This window comes from Macaca mulatta, chromosome 2 (genome assembly GCF_049350105.2).
Source record: "Macaca mulatta isolate MMU2019108-1 chromosome 2, T2T-MMU8v2.0, whole genome shotgun sequence".
In the NCBI taxonomy this organism is placed as follows: domain Eukaryota; kingdom Metazoa; phylum Chordata; class Mammalia; order Primates; family Cercopithecidae; genus Macaca; species Macaca mulatta.
The window spans coordinates 91,034,464-91,057,381 of NC_133407.1; the positions used below are offsets into that span (position 1 = coordinate 91,034,464).

General features: G+C 39.5%; 1 protein-coding gene across 5 annotated transcripts in view; it reads right to left on the reverse strand.

Moving 5' to 3' along the window:
- The window catches only part of ZMAT3 (zinc finger matrin-type 3), a 56,464-nt gene extending 35,401 nt beyond the window's left edge, over positions 1–21,063 (reverse strand). For 4 of the 5 annotated variants that reach the window (XM_077990777.1, XM_077990776.1, XM_015131554.3 and 1 more), the window contains exons 1-2: positions 20,849–21,063; positions 16,766–17,092 (exon numbers count right to left, since the gene is read on the reverse strand). In XM_077990777.1, the coding sequence (XP_077846903.1) occupies positions 16,766–17,035 (270 nt within the window). In that variant the 5' untranslated portion in view covers positions 17,036–17,092; positions 20,849–21,063. 5 annotated transcript variants of the gene reach the window in all.
- Between the last annotated feature and the right edge of the window lie 1,855 nt (positions 21,064–22,918).

A 22,918-nucleotide genomic window follows, 5' to 3' on the forward strand; every position in this document is an offset into this window, starting at 1 on the left:
AGAGACATTCTGGCAAAAGCAGGGGCCATTATACACCTGAACATAGGAGAAGGAGCACCCATTTGTTGTTCCCTGCTTAAGGAAGGAATTAATCCTAAAGTCTGGGCAATAGAAGGACAATATGGACGAGCAAAGAATGCCCATCCTGTTCAACTTAAACTAAAGGATTCCGCCTCCTTTTCCTACCAAAGGCAGTACCCGCTTAGACCCGAGGCCCAACAAGGACTCCAAAAGATTGTTAAGGACCTAAAAGCCCAAAGCCTAGTAAAACCAAGCAATAGCCCCTGCAATACTCCAATTTTAGGAGTACAGAAACCCAATGGACAGTGGAGGTTAGTGTGAGATCTCAAGATTATCAGTGGGGCCGTTGTCCCTCTATACCCAGCTGTACCCAACCCTTATACTCTGCTTTCCCAAATACCAGAGGAAGCAGAGTGGTTTCCAGTCCTAGACCTTAAGGATGCCTTTTTCTGGATCCCTCTACATCCTGACTCTCAATTCTTGTTTGCCTCTGAAGATTCTTCAAACCCAACATCTCAACTCACCTGGACTGTTTTACCCCAAGGGTTCAGGGATAGCCCCCATCTATTTGGCCAGGCATTAGCCCAAGACTTGAGCCAATTCTCATACCTCATACCTGGACACTCTTGTCCTTCAGTACGTGGATGATTTACTTTTAGCCGCCCATTCAGAAACCTTGTGCCAGCAAGCCACCCAAGCGTTCTTAAATTTCTTCGCTACCTGTGGCTAGAAGGTTTCCAAACCAAAGGCTCAGCTCTGCTCACAGCAGGTTAAATACTTAGGGCTAAAATCATCCAAAGGCACCAGGGCCCTCAGTGAGAAATGTATCCAGCCCATACTGGCTTATCCTCATCCCAAAACCCTAAAGCAACTAAGAGGGTTCCTTGGCATAACAGGTTTCTGCCGAATATGGATTCCCAGGTACAGCGAAATAGCCAGACCATTATATACACTAATTAAGGAAACTCAAAGCCAATATCCATTTAGTAATATGGACACCTGAAGCAGAAGCGGCTTTCCAGGCCCTAAAGAAGTCCCTAACCCAAGCCCCAGTGTTAAGCTTGCCAACAGGGCAAGACTTTTCTTTATATGTCACAGAAAAAAAATAGGAATAGCTCTAGGAGTCCTTACACAGGTCTGAGGGATGAGCTTGCAACCCATGGCATACCTGAGTAAGGAAACTGATGTAGTGGCAAAGGGTTGGCCTCATTGTTTACAGGTAGTGGCAGCAGTAGCAGTCTTAGTATCTGAAGTAGTTAAAATGATACAGGGAAGAGATCTTACTGTGTGGATATCTCATGATGTGAACAGCATACTCACTGCTAATGGAGACTTGTGGCTGTCAGACAACCGTTTGCTTAAATATCAGGCTCTATTACTTGAAGGGCCAGTGCTGCGACTGTGCGCTTGTGCAACTCTTAACCCAGCCACATTTCTTCCAGACAGCGAAGAAAAGATAGAACATAACTGTCAACAAGTAACTGCTCAAACCTACGCCGCTCAAGGGGACCTTTTAGAGGTTCCCTTGGCTGATCCTGACCTCAACTTGCATACTGATGGAAGTTCCTTTGTAGAAAAAGGACTTTGAAAAGCGGGGTATGCAGTGGTCAGTGATAATGGAATACTTGAAAGAATCCCCTCACTCCAGGAACTACTGCTCAGCTGGCAGAACTAATAGCCCTCACTCGGGCACTAGAATTGGGAGAAGGAAAAAGGGTAAATCTATATACAGACGCTACGTATGCTTACCTAGTCCTCCATGCCCATGCAGCAATATGGAGAGAAAGGGAATTCCTAACTTCTGAGGGAACACCCATCAAACATCAGGAAGCCATTAGGAGATTATTATTGGCTGTACAGAAACCTGAAGAGGTGGCAGTCGTACACTGCCGGGGTCATCAGAAAGGAAAGGAAAGGGAAATAGGAGGGAACCGCCAAGCGGATATTGAAGCCGAAAGAACCTCAAGGCAGGACCCTCCATTAGAAATGCTTATAGAAAGACCCCTAGTATGGGGTAATCCGCTCTGGGAAACCAAGTCGCAGTACTCAGAAGAAGAAATAGAATGGGGAACCTCATGAGGACATAGTTTCCTCCCCTCAGGATGTCTAGCCACCAAAGAAGGCTTTTTCCTGCAGCTAACCAATGGAAATTACTTAAAACCCTTCACCAAACCTTTCACTTAGGCATTGATAACACCCATTGGATGGCCAAATCATTATTTACCAGACCAGGTCTTTTCAAAACCATCAAGCAGATAGTCAGGGCCTGTAAACTGTGCCAAAGAAATAATCCCCTGCACTGCAAGCCATACATTTTAATCCCTGTATCTTTAACCTCCTTGTTAAGTTTGTCTCTTCCAGAATCAAAGCTGTAAAACTACAAATAGTTCTTCAAATGGAACCCCAGATGCAGTCCATGACTAAGATCTACCATGGACCCCTGGACCGGCCTGCTAGCCCACTCTCCGATGTTAATGACATTGAAGGCACCCCTCCTGAGGAAATCTCAACTGCACAACCCCTACTATGCCCCAATTCAGCAGGAAGCAGTTAGAGCAGTCGTCAGCCAACCTCCCCAATAGCTCTTGGATTTTCCTGTTGAGAGGGGGGACTGACCTGTTGAGAGACAGGACTAGCTGGATTCCCTAGGCAGACAAAGAATCCCTAAGGCTAGCTGGGAAGGTGACCGCTTCCACCTTTAAACACGGGGCTTGCAACTTAGCTCAACATCCGACCAATCAGATAGTAAAGACAGCTCACTAAAATGCTAATTAGGCAAAAACAGGAGGTAAAGAAATAGCCAATCATCTATTGCTTGAGAGCACAGCAGGAGGGACAATGATCGGGATATAAGCCCAGGCATTTGAGCTGGCAACGGCTATCCTCTTTGGGTCCCCTCTCTTTGTATGGAAGCTCTGTTTTCACTCTATTAAAACTTGCAACTGAGAAAAAAAAAAAAAAAAAAAAAAAGCAGGCACCACAGAAAGGTGAAGTCCAATTTAAAGAAATCAAAAAATAATACAGGTATGAATGGAAAATTTCCAGTGAAATACCATAAATAAAAAAAATCACAACTTCTGGAAATGAAGGACATGCTTAGAGAAATGCAAAACACACTGAAAAGTCTCAGCAATAGACTCGAACAAGTAGAAGGAAGAACTTCGGAGCTCAAAGATAAGGCTTTTGAATTAACCCAAACCGATAAAGACAAAGAAAAAAGAATTTTTAAAAAATGAACAAAGCCTCCAAGAAGTTTAAGATTATGATAAACAACCAAACCTAAGAATAACTGCTGTTCCTGAGGAAGAAGAGAAACAGCAGTTTGAAAGACATATTTGAGGGAATAATTGAGGAAAACTTCCCCAGCCTTGCTAGAGATCTAGACATCCGAATACAAGAAGCTCAAAGAACACCTAGGAAATTCACTGCAAAAAGATCATCACCTAGGCATACAGTCATCAGGTTACCCAAAGTCAAGATGAAAGAAAGAATCTTAAGAGCTGTGAGGCAAAAGCATAAGGTAACCTATAAAGGAAAACCTATCAGATTAACAGCAGATTTCTCAGCTGAAACCCTACAAGCTAGAAGGGACTGGGGTCCTATCTTTAGCCTCCTTAACCAATTATCAGCCAAGAACTTTGTATCCAGTGAAACTAAGCTGCATAAATGAAGGAAAGATACAGTCTTTGTCGGACAAAAAAAATTCTGAGATAATTTGCCACTTTATCAGCCAGCACTACAAGAACTACTAAAAGGAGTTCTAAATATTGAAACAAATCCTCAAAAGACACCAAAATAGGATAGCCTTAAAGCATAAATCTCACAGGACCTATAAAACAACACAATGGGGAAAAAAAAAAACAAACCCCAGGTATTCAGGCAAAAAAAACAAAAAACAAAAAAAACACAGCACAAGGAACAAAATAGTACTTCACGTCTCAATATTAAAATTGAATGCAAATGGCCTAAATTCTCCACTTAAAAGATTCCAAATGGCAGAACGGATAAGAATTCACCAACCAAGTATCTGCTATCTTTAAGAGACTCATGTAAACTTAAGGTAAAGGGGTGAAAAAAGATATTCCATGCAAATGGACAACAAACGCGAGCAGGAGTAGCTATTCTTATTTGAGACAAAACAAACTTTAAAGCAAAAGCAGTTTAAAAAGACAAAGAGGGTCATTATGCAATAATAAAAGGACTAGTACAAAAGGAAAATATCACAATCCTAAATATATATACACCTATCACTGGAGTTTCCAAACTTATAAAACAATTACTACTAGACCTAACAAACGAGATAGACAGCAATACAATAATTGTGGGGGACTTCGATACTCCACTGACAGCACTAGACAGGTCTTAAAGACAGAAAGTCAAAAAAGAATGGATTTAAACTATACATTAGAAGAAATGCACTTCACAGATATTTACAGACCATCCTACCCAAAAACTGCAGAATATACATTCTATTCATCGGCACATGAGACATTCTTCAAGATAGACCATATGATAGCCACAAAACAAGTCTCAACAAATTTAAGAAAATCAAACTTATAGCAAGTACTTTCTCAGACCACAGTGTAATAAAACTGGAAATCAACTCCAAAAGAAACCCTCAAAACCATGCAAATACATGGAAATTAAATAACCTGCTCCTGAATGATTGTTGGGTCAACAATAAAATCAAGATGGAAATTAAAAGATTTTTGAACTGAATGACAATAGTGACATAACCTATGAAAACCTCTGGGATACAGCAAAGGCAGTGCTAAGAGGAAAGTTCATAGTATTAACTGCCTACATCAAAAAGTCTCAAAGAACACAAATAGACAATGTAAGGTGACACCTCACAGAACTGGAGAAACAAGAACAATCCAGACCCAAACCCAGCGGAAAATCAGTCAAGATCCGAACAGAACTCAATGAAACAAAAAAAATACAAAAGATAAGTGAAACAAAAAGTAGGTTTTTTGACAAGATAAACAAAATTGATAGACCATTATTGAGGTTAGCCAAGAAAATAAGAGAGAAAATCCAAATAAGCTCAATTAGAAATGAAATGCGAGATATTACAACCCATACCACAGAAATACAAAAAAATCATTCAAGGCTACTATGAACACCTTTATGTGGATAAACTAGAAAACCTAAAGGAGATGGATAGAAATATACAACCCTCCTAGATTAAACCAAGAATACATAGAAACTGAACAGACCAATAACAAGCAGTGAGATTGCAATGGTAATTAAAAACTTACCAACAAAAAAGTCCAAGACCAGCAATATGCACAGCTGAATTCTATCAGACATTCAAAGAAGAACTGGTACCAATCCTACTGACACTACTCCAAAAGACAAAGAAAGAGGGAATCCTTCCTAAATCATTCTACGAAGTCAATATCACCCTAATACCAAAACCAGGAAAGGACATTACAAAAAAAAGAAAACTACAGACCAATATCCCTGATGAACATAGACGCAAAATCCTCAACAAAATACTAGCTAACCAAATCCAACAGCATATCAAAAAGATAATCCACCATGATCAAGTGGGTTTCACACCAGGGATTCAAGGATGGTTTTACCTCTAGGGATAGTTTAACATCCTTGAGTCAATAAATGTGATACACCACATAAACAGAATTAAAAACAAAAATCATATGATCACCTCAATAGACAAAGAAAAAGCATTTGACAAAATCCAGCATCCCTTTATGGTTAAAACCCTCAGCAAAATCAGCATAGAAGGAACACACCTTAAGGTAATAAAAGCCATCTATGACAAACCCACAGACAACACTATATTGAATGCAGAAAAGCTGAAAGCATTCCCCCTGAGAACTGGAACAAGACAAGGATGCCCACTTTCACCACTTCTATTCAACCTAGTACTGGAAGTCCTAGCCACAGCAATCAGACAAGAGAAAGAAATAAATGGCATCCAAATCAGTAAAGAGAAAGTCAAACTGTCACTATTTGCTAATGAAATGATTGTGTATCTAGCAAATCCTAAAGACTTATCCAAAAAGCAACTGGTACTGGTAAATGAATTCAGCAAAGTTTTGGGATACAAAATTAATATACAACAAATCAGTAGCTCTGCTATACACCAACAGTGACCAACGACCAAGCAGAGAATCAAATCAAGAACTCAACCCCTTTTACAATAGCTGCAAAAAAAAAAAAAAACGGGAATATACTTAACCAAAGAGCTGAAAGACCTCTACAAAGAAAAGCACAAAACACTGCTGAAGGAAATCATAGATGACACAAACAGAAGCACATCCCATGCTCATGATGGGTAGAATCAATGTTGTGAAAATGACCACACTGCCAAAAGCAATCTACAAATTCAATGCAATTCCCATCAAAATACCATCATCAAATTCAATGCAATTCCCATCAAAATACCATCATCATTCTTCACAGAACTAGAAAAAAAAATGCTAAAATTCATATGGAACCAAAAAAGAGCCCTCATAGCTAAAGCAAGACTAAGCAAAAAGAACAAATCTAGAGGCCTTACATTACCTGACTTCAAACTATAGTATATGGCTACAGTCACCAAAACAGCATGGTACTGGCATAAAAACAGGCATTTAGACCAATAAAACAGAATAGAGAATGCAGAAATAAAGCCAAATACTTACGGTCAACTGAGCTTCAACAAAAGAAACAAAAACGTAAAGTGAGGAAAGGACACCCTATTGAACAAAAGGTGCTGGGATAATTGGCAAGCCACATGTAGAATAATGAAACTGGATCCTCATCTCTCACCTTATACAAACATCAACTAGAGATGGATCAAAGACTTAAATCTAAAACCTGAAACCATAAAAATTCTAGAACATTGGAAAAAGTTCTTCTAGACATTGACTTAAGCAAAGACTTCATGACCAAGAACCCAAAAGCAAATGCAACAAAAACAAAGATAAATAGATGGGACTTAATTAAACTAAAAAGCTTCTGTATAGCAAAAGAAATAATCAGCAGAGTAAACAGACAACCCACAGAGTAGGAGAAAATCCTTGCAATCTATACATCCAACAAAGGACTAATATCTGGTCTACAAAGGATTCAAACAAATCAGCAACAAAAAACAAACAATAGCATCAAAAAGTGGCCTAACGACATGAATAGACAATTCTCAAAAGAAGACATACAAATAGCCAACAAACATATGAAAAAAATGCTTAACATCACTAATTATCAGAGAAATGAAAATCAAAACCACCACGTGATACCACCTTACTCCTGCAAGAACAGCTGTAATCAAAAAATCAAAAAATAATAGATGTTGGTATGGATGTGGTGAAAAAGGGAACACTTTTACACTATTGTTAGGAATGTAAAATAGTACAACCACTATGGAAAACAGTGTGGCAATTCCCTCCTTAAAGAACTAAAAGTAGATCTACCATTTGATCCAGCAATCCCTCTCCTGGTTATCTACCCATAGGAAAAGAAGTCATTATATGAAAATGATACTTGTACACATGTTTATACGAGCACAATTCGCAGCTGAAAAAATATGCCCATCAATCCACGAGTGGATAAAGAAAATGTGGCACATATTAATATATACTATGGAATACTACTCAGCCATAAAAAGGAACGAAATAATGGCATTTGCAGCAACCTGGGCTGGGCGGGGTGGCTCACGCCTGCAATCCCAGCACTTTGAAAGGCTGAGGCGGGTAGATCACATGAGGTCAGGAATTCAAGACCAGCCTGGCCAACATGGTGAAACACTATCTCTACTAAACATACAAAAATTAGCCAGGCACAGTGGCGGGCGCCTGTAATCCCAGCTACTCCGGAGGCTAAGGCAGGAGAATCGCTTGAGCCCAGGAGGCGGAGGTTGCAGTGAGCAGAGATTGCACCACTGCACTCCAGCCTGGGTGACAGAGGGAGACTCTGTCTCAAAAACAGTAAAATAAAATAAATCAAAATAAATAAAATTAGAATATAGGTACAGATATAGAATATATCTATAGAAATAAATATAGAATATATCTATAGATATAGAAGATATATAAAACAAAATTAGAATCCATAAATCCACAGTAATATAAATAACTGAATAAATAAATGCAAAAATAGGAAAGATCTTTCTTAAAGTAAAATTCCAAGTAACAAGTTTAGAAGGAATGATTAAAACAGAAAAATCACCAATTGGCAAATACCACTCTAATAATTATTGGAGACAAGAATCATCACTGACCAAAACTATGACGAGAAATAAGATATTCACAGTCTTAAAGCACCTCCCCATATAACATTTGTTGAACACAAAAAGAAAAAGAGTAACTTTGCAAAGGAGAACCATGGCAGGCACCAGCTTAAACGAGTGATCAGAGTTAACAGCACCAGCAATAAAAGATATTCACAACACATCTTTGTTGATATGACACACTAGGAAGAACACAGTATCATTTCTGTGGTATTCTTGCTAAAAAACACATAACCTGAATTTAATCAAACATCAAACAAGCCCAAATTTGGGACATTCTACAAAACAATTCTTCAAAAATTGCAAGATGATAAAAAGCAAAGAAAAACCAAGGACCTAGCCAAATTAAAGGAGACACGAAAACTACCTGCAAAATTTCATCCTGGATTAAATAACTGGAATCAGGGAAAGGCCATTAGTACACAATTAATGTAATATAAACAGTATATAAACAATATTATTTGAATCTGTGTTAAATTCCTGATTTTGACAACTATACTGTAGTTATGTAAAATGTTCATGTTTGGGAAGCCTGAATAAGGCGCATACAGGAATTATTTGTACTATTTTTGGAACTGTTTTGTAAGTCTAGAATAATTCAAACTAAAAAGTTGATAAAATAAAAATAAAACTTGTCAAATGCCACAATTGTCCAATGCAGAGCTGGGACAATCTGGTTCCACTGCACCTTGGGAACACTCAACACTATCAAGGACTATCTCAGGTACCAGGAACTCTTCTAAATGCCCTACACATATTAACATGCAGGTATTATTAGTATCATCCTTCTCCTCATCATCTCCTTCTTCATGAAGCAGAGAAGGGTTAGGAAATGTTTCTGATATCATACATCTAGCGAGTGGTAAGACCACAAGATCTAATACTAGTCTCACCCCAAAGTCTGTGATTTCAGGTTCCTAATTAATATCCTATAAAACAGATGCTATGAAATGAGAATAAGAAATCCAGAAGTCTTATTTATTTAAATCAGTGTTAATTTCCTGATTTTGACAATTGTACTGTCATTATGTAAAATGTTAATGTTTGAATGTAACATTTAAATTTAAAAATTAAAAATACGACTGTCAAATTTAAAAATTCAATATGAGATTAGAAGTTAAGAACATGTCTCAAATCAAAAAAAAAAAGAATGATAAAAGATAGCAGAGACAAACAATATAATCAATCCATCAATTATACTTCAATAAAGCTAGAAAAATAAAAGAGAATCAATCCAGCAGAACCATGATAATGGCTAACAGGATTCCTAGAAGGAAAGACAAAAAATCTAGAGAATAGTAACTAAGAAAGAATATTTTTTTCTTTGGGAGGCCGAGGCAGGTGGGCCATCTGAGGTCAGGAGTTTGATACCAGCCTGGCCAACATGGTGAAACCCCGTCTCTACTAAAAATACAAAAAACTCAGCTGGACATGGTGGCAGGCACCTGTAATCCCAGGTATTCGGGTGGGTGAGGCAGGAGAATCACTTAAACACAGGAGGCAGAAATTACAGTGAGCTGAGACCGCGTCACTGCCCTCTAACCTGAGGAACAGAGTGAGACGCTGTCTCAAAAAAAAAAAAAGAATATTTTTTAAATTTTCCAGAGCAAGAGAAACAGAAGTACACAAACTGAAATGATCTACTAGTGCTGACCAGGACAAATGAAAAAGTATCCAGGGGAAAACAAGACACAACCATCATTGTCAGATCTCAGACTACAAGGATAAAAAGGAGAGCCTAAAAGCTTCCCGGGGAAAAAAAAGAAAGATACAAAATTAAAACAGGTCACCAACAAAAGAATAAGAATTAGAAGATTTCTCTTCAGCAACATTAGATAAAAACAGAAAATAGAGGGCAGCTGTTAACATTCCAAAGAAAAATAATCTTCAACCTGGAACTGAATTGTCAAATATGAAGGCACAACGCAAATATTTTTTAGAAACACAGGGCTCAAAAAAATTTATTCCCCATTACTCCCTCATTTTATTTCAAGGAAAAAAATGTGTTATACATTTATATTCATTATTTCTTCCTTAAAGTAATGTGACAATATACTCCAACAAAGCAAGATTTAAAAAAGAAAACACATATATTTAGAAAATAGTGGTCCAACCTAAAGAGCAGTAAGTCCAAAGTTGACAAAGCTGTGCAGCAAACCAAAAAGACGCCAGCTGAAAATGGAGCAAGGAGATAGAGGAATCTAGGATAAAAGGAAAATTCCATACAATAAAAAGCGGGGTTGAGACTTAGGAGTGGAGAGGAGAATGGTGATATGAAAAATATAATGCTAGAAAAACAGGGGAGAAGAAAAGCAACTAAAAACTCCAGGAAATACAAAAACCTACACTCTGGGAAATACAAAAACCTACACAATGAAGTAGTGATTCAAATATAGAACAACTAATCCAAACTAGAAAAACTAGTCAAAATCAGAATCAGAAAACAGTAGGTTTCATGAAGATAAATGAAATGGGTTGTAAGCAATATAAAGAAAGATTGAGATGCTAACAGCTTTTTTGTAAGGCTTAAGAATCTTCTCTCTAGTTTTTTTTTAAAAAGTACCAGAAACTCAAGGAAAAACAAAGTTATTTCAAAGTTATAATCCACATATGAAGCAAACTAAAATAGACACACTTTTGAGCAACTGGTAGCATTCAGGAAAGAGTTACCTATTTGAATATCTCTTGTGAGTAGCATGAGATCATGACACTGGAAATATAGGGAAGGAAACAGCTCTGCAGTGAACAGTATTTCCCCACTCATAATAATGCAAAATTCCCTATTCACAATAATGCAAATGCTGAATGTTAATTTTCAACAATTGGCATCAACCTGCAAATAGAGCATGGAAAACTTAATTTGATGACAGAATGGATAAAAACATGATCAATCTTGACAGTGTCAAAGTAAAACTATAGCCAGCTCAAGTTGGGAGGGAGTCAGAAAGGAGAAGAGAATGGAGAGGGGAAAAAAGGAAGGGAATGGGTGGAGAACAGGTAATTACTACTTTCCATTATAAACCCTTTGGTTCCTCAGGCATTATTTTAAATAAAAATATTTTTAAAATTTTTTAGGAGAAAGTTGTTACCACTGGCTAATGCTACAAAGGGGTCAAGTGAGAAGGAGTTAGATTTGGCCTGTAAGATCATGGTGACACTGGAAAGGACCATTTCAGTGGCCTATAGGAATGGAAATCAGCATACGGTGGGCTGGGGAATGAATGGGAAATGAAGACCTGAAGAGAACAATTATACCCAGCAGAATGCTAAGGACAGGAGAGAAGAGGAGAAAGGTTGCTGACAGCAGGGATTAAAAGTAATGGGAAGGTTGCTGCTGGTATTTTTATTTATATAGAAGAGACTTGAGCACAGTTTTTGATTGAGGTGAAAAGGTGATGAAATCCAGAAAACAGGATGAGGAATCAAACTTGGACAAAAGAAAGGGTATCTATCATTTTGAAATAAGAAGAAATGAGGTAGGGGTAGACTAGAGGAGGAGGCAGAAAACTGGCAAGATCACAGAGAGCTTCTGCCCTCTCAAATGATCAAAGCAACAGCTAGAAAAGCCTACAGAGGTGGTGATTTCAGAGAGCAGAACAAGAAAACCAACAAGAATTGATTCTTGGGTAAATGGACTAAGCTGACAGACGAGTAGTATGGTTGAAATTTGAAAATCATTTTATTTGAACTTACATTTGAAAATCATTTTATTTTGCCTCATTTGTTGGTTGAATTATTCTTCATGAGACTCTTTTAAGGTAACCTGGTATCTGGATCTGAAAGAGTATCTCTGGAGAACGATCAAGAAAAACAAAGTTTTGCTTATTTACACAAGGTCCTACAGCAAGTTACTATCAAGGTAGTAACAACAGTAAGACAGCTGTGTACCATCTCATTCTGCTCATTTGAGACCCAAACACTTCTAAACAATAGCAACCTATTTCAACCAACCAGGATTTATTAAGATAACACATGCAATTCTCACAATACTGCACAGGAAGTACAATGACCCCTACTTTACAGATATTGAATAAAGAGAGATTCAGTGTCTTGCCTAAAGTAACTGAGCCAAGATTCCAGCCCAAAGCTGTTAGATTCCAAAGCATACATGCCACGTGTAAAGCACATGCATTAAAACCAAATCTGAAGTGTGTTTTAGCCATTCTCAGTCCACTGTAAGTCCATTTGGAAAAAAGTCAAATCGGAGAATTTTGAATACATGAAAATTAGCTGAGATTTAATTCACTGATCCAAACCTGGGTGATCAATATTAAGATGTAAGTGCCAAAATCAGTACTTTAAATTTTGGGAAAAATCTAACAGCATTCTCTTCATTATGAATTATGAATTAAGACCACTACACTCAGCATCCTAATTCTAAAGCTACTCTTTCACCTGTATTCTCTTTCTCTAATCAATCTAATTAACATAGTAGGTTACTATTTGACTACTAAATATTACAAATAGAAAGCCATGTTTATGACAAATTTTATAAATGTAATGTAAGTACATCTTGTCAAATATATACATGCAAATTAGCAAATAAACTGGTGACTTTAAACTGTGGATGCCTTAGCAAAATTCATCCATGTTTTTTGCTTTTTTTATTTCTGTTAATAACCTTCCATGCTAAAGCAGTTCCTCCTCTGGGTATTTATGCTGATGAAACAGTGGTATGTTACCCCATGCCAGCCTTGCCCTAAGTAACCTGAAGCCTGCAGATAGACTTTAATAAAATGAAAGTATGTTTCTCCTCCAAAGATTGGATTTTAAATTAAGTTATACCCAAAGCCCTAATTTTAAGAATATAAAATTCGATGGCTTCATTAAAAATAAAACAACAGCTGACGATGTTTTGAAGCCAACTGATCAGTCTTAAAAAGTACTTGGAATAAAACTAAATCTCTAATGACTACAGATACACATGGGTCACTGCTAAGGTAGCCCCAGCTTGGGAACACTGGGACGTCAGGAAAAAACGCTAGTGAGCTTAAAGGGAAGTATTTATTGGGTAGTTTCCACTGCATGTCCTGGATTACTGGAACATGATACAGTCCGGCTCCAGTGTAACCACCGTTGTTTACAATACCTGAGGCAATTTGAAACTCCACGATTTCAACAATGGCATCAACTGACTAAAAAGTTTTGAGTAATGTAATCACAGTGATTTATCACTTCTCACAAATGCATTTCTAGCTCATAAACAGGCTACCCATGACCCATTTTATCTCACACATAACTGAAATAATGAAGATACAGTTTGGTAATGCTCTGTATTAAAAATTAGAAAGTAAGTTTTTAGTCTTGAAATAAAATTGTACAGCCATCATCTCATTTAACCCTAAACCACTTTGTTGTATTAATCTACAATCATTGGCATTCTACTTATTCCTGTGCTTGGTAAGCCTTACTCATTGGTCTTACCCTTCTCTTTTTTGTATGTTTTGTTGTTGTTGTTATTGTTGTTGTTGTTGTTGTCTTTCTTTGCTGGAGTACAGTGGCATGATCATAGCTCACTGCTGCCTCAATCTCCCAGGCTCAAGTGAGCCTCCTGTCTCAGCCTCACGAATAGCTGGGACTACAAGTGTCTGCCACTATGCCCACCTAATTTCCTTGTATTTTTGTAGAGATGGGGTCTTGTTATGCTGTCCAGGCTTGTCTTGGACTCCTGAATGCAAGCAATCTTCCCACCTCAGCCTCCCAAAGTGCTGGGATTACAAGTGTGAGGCACCACACCTGGCCTGGTCTTAGCCTTGTCTTCAGTAATCTTTCTTTTATTACTGCTTATTCATGTACACCCTCTGATGCATCTTTTTGGCTAACATTTCTATGCTTTCCTTCTTTGGTAGCTCACCCACTTCTAGAGTTATGTTCACACTCTGATTGTTTATTATCCTGAGCTACATTTTGGACTATACACTTTTATCTTGACCATTTCTATCTTATTAAAATCCAGATTTCACTTCTAAGATGACCTTTTTTCTATGTTCCCCTAATGTAATTGCTCTGTATTTTTACACATGAACTGCTTTGCCTTAGTTTAGTTCTCTGGTAAAAACTTCTCTCTTTAAGAGTTACCAATAACATCAGTCTCATTCGAATCTTTGCTTCTAAAGTCTTAGCAATATACTTTATTATACCCAAACTTTTCATTTTCTGTAAGCTTCTACTTTCTGATTACTAGCTTGCCTCTTTTCTTTCCCATCTTTACGCTGGTTTTTAGCTGCTTAAGTTGTCCCGTTACATCCTGTTCTCCTTTAACCTTTCCACTTAAAAATTCTGATTTTTGAGAAATTTACCTAAATTGTATTTCCCTTTTCTTATATTTTCTAATTTATTTATTCACTGTACCATTGAGGAAACTGAAATTAAGTATAATTACTAATCTTGCCAACTAAAAAGTTTAGAACAAACATATGCAAAAATGTAAAATAAAAGAAAAAAACAAATGTTGATTCCGTTTATCTAGTTTTAGCCTTATAATCCAATGACCTTGCATCAAACTCAATCTTCTCTATGTATCATCAGTAGCACCTTTCAAAGTCCATGAAGTCAAAAAGTTTTATTAGGAGAAAAAAGAAATAACGTATATGTATAATCAATGGACATGTTAAAATTACACACTGCCCAAGAGTTTTCCCTCATAAAAGTAAACAACTCTTCCTTAAAAGGGAATTACAGGCTGGGTGCGGTAGGTCACTCACGCCTATAATCCCAGCACTTTGGGAGGCGGAATCTAGCCAACATGGCTAACCTCCATCTCTACTAAAAATACAAAAATTAGCTGGGTGTGCTGGTGTGCGCCTGTAGTCCCAGCTACTCGAGAGGCTGAGGCATGAGAATCGCTTGAACCCAGGAGACAGGCGCTGCAGTGAGCCATTATCATACCACTGCACTCCAGCCTGGGCCACAGAGCAAGACTCTGTCTCAAAATAAATAAATAAATAAAGGTAATTATATATGTGTATAGCATACAAGTGGGTTTGCTCCCAAGTTAATGATTTGTTAGGGGCTTTATACGGCTAATAATTAAACCTTGAGAACTCTGGCTTCTTTTTTCAAAGTGAGTCTTAGGCTGTAAAACTGAACATTCCGTAGGAATAAATGAAGAAAGCTAATACAGTCTTGGAGTTGAGATGAATCATCCTAACAGACTCTGCTTGAATGGTAAAGACAGGCAAAGGAAGACCCTGTATCAAACAATTGTACTGCACAGCAAGGTGATGAGAGTAGATACTGGGGAAAGGGGGAAAACGTAAAAATAAAACCAGAAGAGGCCTTTAGGAACCAATGATGACACAGGTCAAGATCTGTGAGATACAATTAACTCAACTCTCTGCACCTGAGGGCAAAACAAAACCACATAATGGGAACTTAAAGAAGGCAACATATTATGTCTTCCCCTAAATACCAGAGAAAACAACTGACCATCAAAATACTTCCAACATATAATCAAAAAGCAACACAATAATCAGTCTTTGGGATCAAAGCAAAACAGAAGACTTAACACCCACAGTAAACAAAAACTTTAAGTTGGAGAAACTTATGGTGCACAAGAGAAGAAACACCTGTGTAACAGTCTTCTACCATACTCTCTTATTACTAGAGATTTTCATGCAGATAATAAATAATCAAATCAATGATGTCCCAGGAAGACATCATTCAGTGGGTTTTGTCCTTGATTATTTCCCAGGTCTCTTTTCTCCAAAAAAGGAAATTATTTAACTTTATACAGACGTCTAGAATAAAAAGAAATATTGTACCCTCTCTTTAGAACCAAAGTTTAATTTTCCATTTGTTCTTAGGTAATATTACCCTTTAAAATGGTCCTCTCCACTAGCTATTCAACATGGAGGTGAAAGCTTTAAATCTTAAAAACCAGTATTAGTTTACACTAACGGGCTAAAATAAATTAGAGTATGCTTATTATGAATGAAGGATAGGGCTTAATATTCCAATGTCATTTTATTCTCACTATAAAAAGATACCTGTGTTTTCCTTACCAGTGATAGGATATATAAGAGTTATAAGTCAAAAATGGAAAGCATGAGAGTCATGCACAGAGATCACCTTGAAATGATGCAAATTGTATTAGCTTCTGAACAATTTTACACTGAATTGAGTTTGGTACATCATGGGTTTTTTTTGTTTGTTTGAGATAAGTCTTGCTCTGTCGTCCAGGCTGGTACATCATGTTTTAAATACTTGTTCTTCTTAAGACTACAGGTTCAAATGCCAGCATAGATAATTTACATTTGCCTACAAAGACTGGTAAGCTATCGAACGCCACACAGCTTAGTGTAAGAGGTTGAGATCCATTCTACAAAAAGTGATACTTATTTTTAAAGTAAAAACATAAGGCTTTTAATCAAACAAATTTATACTTAGTTGTTCTCTAAGCCATCTTGATATTCCACACACGGTCATATCTAGAGAGACAACTGCTAAACAGGAAGAGCCCTGAAATGTTCACCCCACTAAATGCCTGGTTTTCTTTTCTCCCTTTACCTGATAATGAGCCTGGGCTTGCTGTGCAGAGTTCAAGGTGACATTGCAGAGTTTGCAGTACAGGGGCTTACATAGCTCCTCCAGGGCACAGTCTTGCTCCCCTTCCTTTGATAACTCTTCTTCCCCTGCAAGAGGCAAGGAAGCCTCCTGCCCAAAAGGCTTCTGTGGTGGAAGCTGCAAGGTTCCTGTAGACCTGGTGGCCAATGACATAGGAGGCGAGGGTGAGGGCTGCTTAGGTGGAGGAAGCACGGTGTGTTGCAAGAGGATCATTGGGTAGGAAAGCCTTGGGCATAATCCAGTGGGTGATGAGAAGCAAGGTCTTCAAATCTGAATCAACAGCAAAAAAAAAAAACAAACCAGAAACAAAAAATTCACTTAAAAATGAGACTTCACAAGATAACATGTAAATGACAACATAATCTGACCCTTTCTTCTACTTCTCCAAACCCATCCTTGGGACTTCTTTCCTTTGGCCTCATTTAGCAGACTTCCCCTGCCTGTTAATTCATGTTAACGTGGTGCTCTTCCACTGAGAATGGCTTTATAGATTTGGCTTTATTTTGCTTGGCACCGTTCCAACTGCTATCCCTCTGGCCCATGAACATTAATAGCATTGCATCCAAGGCTAATTAAATCCAAAAGTCACATGGCTGAAATGGACATCAAAGGTCACCTAGTCCAGACCCCTTCCCTCAGGCACACTAACACTTAAACACTCTTAATGATAATCACGCACAGACAAAAACACCATGAGCTGTCCAGCATGGTGGCTCATGCCTGTAATCCCAGCATTTTGGGAGGCCAAGGTGGGTGGATCACCTGAGGTCAGGAGTTCGAGACCAGCCTGTTCGAGACAATGTGGTGAAACCCTGTCTCTACTAAAAACACAAACATTAGCTGGGTGTGGTGGCAGGTGCCTGTAATCCCAGCTACTCCGGAGACTGAGGCAGGAGAATCGCTTGAATAGGGGAGGCAGAGGTGGTAGTAAACTGAGATCATGCCACTGTACTCCAACCTGGGTGACAGAGCAAGACTGTGTCTCAAAAAAAAAAAAAAAAAACCACCAGCTAAAAATCTTAGCAAATATCTCTTCCAACCAACCAATATCAAGAAGAGTGAATAAAAAAAAAATCACCTTGCAGAAATTTCAAGGAACTCTAGGAATAGCCTAGAGTTAAAGTATGACAGAAATAAATAAAATATGCTCCTTCTGATCAACTAGCAATATTTAAGTAGTTGAGCCAATGTATAGCAGAAGTGGCAAGCAGCCCGTGGGCCACATACAGCCACAGATGTGCTGTTTGGAATATACAGTTTTGTTTTCATTTTTTAAGTTGAATGAGTTGTTAACATTCAAAAATCAAGAGATTCGTGGCTTCTCTTGAAAAAGGATGATCTGGCATCACTTGGCCCACATTCCTATATGGGACGCAATTAACTAGTTAGTGCTCAGAGGCACAGTGCCCTCTAGCCAGGCCCGCCATCTCTGGGACACCTCAGTCCCCACTCAGTTGCTGCCTGTTCTTGATACTTGCCTGTTCACTGTGGGCTCTTGAGTATACCTCATACAGCCTTAGATTATATTCATCAGTCCCCTGTAAAATCCAAATTTTTCCTCCTTCTCTAGGTAAATTACCTACACAAAATAAGGTATCAAGGAAATGTCCAATGGAATAATGGATCACACCACCAAAAGCCACAGTATAATTCCAGTTCCTCAGTCTTGAGGCTATTTTCCTCCCCCTTCTTAATAAATAACTGATAGTCTCTATTATAATTCCCTCAGAAAAGACCCAAAATGTTCCTCTCCCTCTTCAATCTTTATCCATAATTTCTCCTGCCTCCCCCTACAGATGGCATCGTCTAACCTGAGTGTCTCAAAATGAACCACAGTACACCCTTTGGGTTCCCAAGATTCTAATTAACCCAAATTAGAATCCTTATTTCAAAATCCACAATTCCCTACACTCTCTCAATACAGTATTAAAACCTCTTCTCTTGGTCAATAGAATATAGCTATTTTAAGCTGCTGAAAATTTCCATCTGCAATGGAAATGTGTACATTATGGCAATAATAGAATTACTAAAATGTATCAAGTAAATTTTGAAAAGTTAAAGTCTGTATTACCACATTTGATAACTACACAGCACCTGAAAATCAAGTAACAACTTTCATACGAAATTTGGGGTGGGGAGGCAACAAAGGAAATCAGCGTGATGGGAAAATAATGTAGTTAAGGGTAAAATGCGTAAGTATTAGTCATAGAATTTAACAATACTTCTCATTAATCACAAAATTTAGAAAAATGATATTATTTCATTTTTAAGCAGAAGTGTACTGCCCATATCTTTGGGAACATAAAGAAAAGCAATATAGAGTTTGAACATTTAAAAAGTCAGGTTCTCTGTGATGGTATTATTTCTCTTAATCGAATCAAGTAAAGATATCCATAAAGCAAAAACAGATATGGTCATTTTAGAAAAGGGAACTAAGTAGACAAAGAACAGCCTTTTAAAAAGTTTAACTACCTAATTATAATAATTCATAATGTTAAGCTACTGACGTCAACTTGCCACAAACATGCTGCTAGTTCATTAGTGAAAAGGTGAATGGGGGTGTGAAAACATCTGGATAAAGGAAACCAATATAAACAGAAAATCAAATGCTACCAATTGCCTAGGCATGTCTGGACTTGTTTTATGAAAGCTCACTTTCACTTGAGGAAATTCTAGCATGTGTCTCCCCCAGTGTTATCTACAAGTTTCCCTCAAAATAAAGGTCCTTCTCAAAGCACAGAGGTACAAAAGGCCTCCTACCAGAGGGGATAAAGTTACCTGATTTAAAGAAAAAATTCTTGCCAAACACAGATTTACCCATTATCGCTTTGATCTTATAATTTTTAAAGAGCAGCTTGATATCCCAAATTTATTTCTTGTTATATTTAACAATCAACACAATGTCGACTCCTCAAAAAAATCTATGTATGACAACTGCATCAAATATTAGTACATTTGCAAACAAAAATTAGCATAAAATATAAATCTTAAAATGAATAAAACCAAGTCTTCAGTGAATGCATGAATGATGGAATCCATAGACCCAAAACATGCAACTCAGATCTGTTCAACTGTTGCATTGGTTTAAAAGGGACTAATTTGAAGACTGGCATAAATATTCTTCAGATCTTAAAAACCACTCACTCTGATGCTTGCAATGGCATAAATGAAGGATTCATGCTGGTTAATGTCCTGGTTTGGAAAGGACCTAAGACGACATTAAAGAAAATCAAAGCTTCGCAATGTACCCTGTTTAAAGAAAATTAATTATCATAGCATACTTAGTTTTCATCACTGGACTGGGGCCTACTCTTCACATACTGTGTTAAAGACAATCTCTTTCTCATTTGGAGAAATCTACAGAGGAAAGAGAATAGAATAAAGGAACAGGTTAGCAGCACCTCCGCAAACTAGGTAAGTCTGTAATTGGGAATTCTGGAAATGCGGGAAAGGCGGCGAGCATTACTCAGAGGTCATCAGAACGCAGCAAGAAGGAATGAGAGGGAGAAAAGTTAAAAAAAAAAAAAATCACTTGAGGCAAGGTATATCCTATAAGGCAGGCTCGAAAGAACGCAGAAAACTGTGGAAGAGGCCTTGGCGAACTGGCGAATGTTTTTCAGTCCCCGCTGTGACGGTTCCTAATCCTAGGGAACTGTTTACAGATTTGAATCAAAGCTACAGACACTTCAGCGTCGCCCACATCCACCTTACATTCCTAAGATGTGCATGCATACACACGAACCCACACACGCACCTCAACCCGGTAAGGATGCCATCACGAAGGATGGAATCCCCAGACTCCCACCGGGCGGGGGCAACTGAGAGGGCCAAGGCAGCGGCACCCACAGATGATCCACCTGGTCCACGTGAAATGCCTGAAACGAGGTAACTAAACTGATAAATAGAAGCAGCGCAAGCCCTGTCACGTGGAAGGCAGATGGAAAGAGCATCGGAAAGGAACCGCTAGTCCCCGGCGCTCCGGGGCTTGTCCTGAAAGCCCCGCGGCTCCCAATCGCCTGCACTTACCGGAACCCCCGGGACGCGCCGGCAGTCTCGGCGCCGCGTCCGCCCGGGACGCCCGCGACGCCCGCCCTGCGCGCCCGGCTCGGCCCAGCTCGACCCAGCCTCTCTTCGAAGCAACTTTCTCCGCCGGCCGCCGCCGAGCCCCCTCCGCAGCCGAAGGCTGACTGTCAAAAGTCAGTCCAACCCGACCCACAGGGAAACAGCTGCAGGAAGTGACTGCGGAACCGGGAGGCGGTGGAGGAGGAGACTGAGGGCGCCGGCTCGGTGTCGCCACTGCGCATGTGCCTGGCGGAGCAGGCCAGGCAGCGGTAGCAGCGGCAGCCGCGGCGGCTCCAGCATCCCCGGCGGGCGGCGCGTGGGTCAGGTGCTGTGGCCGCCAGCGCAGGGGCGCGGGGTTGGGCCGGCGTGGGGAACAAAGGCACGAGTGAGAGGCGGGAGGCTCCCACCGCCAATCTCAGCAGACAGCCCCGAAGCAGATGCCCTGGAAAGTTCATCCTTGGTAGAAGCCTGGGCAGAGCTTTTGCAACTTTCATCTCCCGTCATTGGGATCCAAACATTGTTCATTCTATTCCTCCCTTCGCCTCCTGGTTGGCGGTTGAGGCGGCCGAGTGGATCCTTTAAACTGCTGCTCTCCCCACTTCCGCCCCAGGAGGGAGGAAGAAGAGCGTGGCTGCCTGCCCAGTAGTGGCCGCCTCCCTCACACAAAGTGCCGTTTCCCGCCCCCCCTCCCCCGCACACACCTTCCCTCTTCCTACACGAAAGTGAGCAGGAGATAGAGGAGACTTTCTCCTGACCCCCAGAGGCTCACCTACAAGACAGGAAGGACCAGGAAAAGAGTGGCCAACGCTAGGATGTCGCATCCTTCATAACCAACCTGGACATCTTCAGGGTTAACATTGAGTGATGAGCTGAGGAAATCCCGGCTCTAAACTTGCAGCGTAAATTAACCCTTATGAAGATCTGCTGGGGTATTATTTTTGTGTGTGGCAAACGATAACAAATTTACTACTTTAAGAGTACAGGGCGGACGCGGTGGCTCACGCCTGTAATCCCGACACTTTGGGAGGCCGAGGCGGGCAGATCACGAGGTCAGGAGATCAAGACCACCCTGGCTAACACGGTGAAACCCCGTCTCTACTAAAAATACAAAAAATTAGCCGGGCGTGGTGGCGGGCGCCTATAGTCCCAGCTACTCGGGAGGCTGAGGCGGGAGAATGGCGTGAACCCGGGAGTTGGAGATGGCAGTGAGCGGAGATCACACCACTGCACTCCAGCCTGGGTGACAGAGCGAGACTCCACTCCGTCTCAAAAAATAAAAATTAAAATTAAAAAAGTACAGTTCAGTGGCATTAAGTACATTCACATTATTGTGTGGTTATTCTTTAAAACACGAATTAAAATGCCAAGGAGATCTAAGTATAGTAAGATGTGTCCTAGTAGTAGGGAAACAACTGCAGGAAATTAAGGCTGTTTCTTTGGCTGAAACATGCACCAATCCAATACCAACAACAGCAAACCATGAAAGACTTCATAAGTACAATGATTGTTTAACAAACGTATACACAGTGTATACCAGCCATTTGGGGAGAGTAATCCATCATCTGAATTGGTTTTCCAACTGTATATGTACATTTACTTTATGTGTCACTATTTTAAAGGGCTATATTATTTCTAAAATAATAAATACTGCTAAAATCCACTCTCCAGCCCCTTTTCTATATGGTCTTTAGCCAGTCTTAGAACTTCACAGTCCACACTCCTTAGCTAGGACCACAACCAGGCCTTAGGGAGCCTTTCCCATCTGACCTTCCACCAGTCTCCTCTCCTCATTTCACTCACACCCCCATCCATGCCCCTTAATTTCCTGCCTCTGTAATTTAGCTCTATCTGCATCTTGAGTGCAAAATGCTTTCTCTCCCCTCCCCTTGCATTGTCAGATCCTACCTATCCTTCCAGGTCTCTTCTTTCATGAGCTCCCACAGCACTTTCTCTGCACACCTTGATGACACATTATTTGTTGTCCCACATTATAATTACTTAAGAGATATTTCCTCTGCCCTATAAATACCTTGA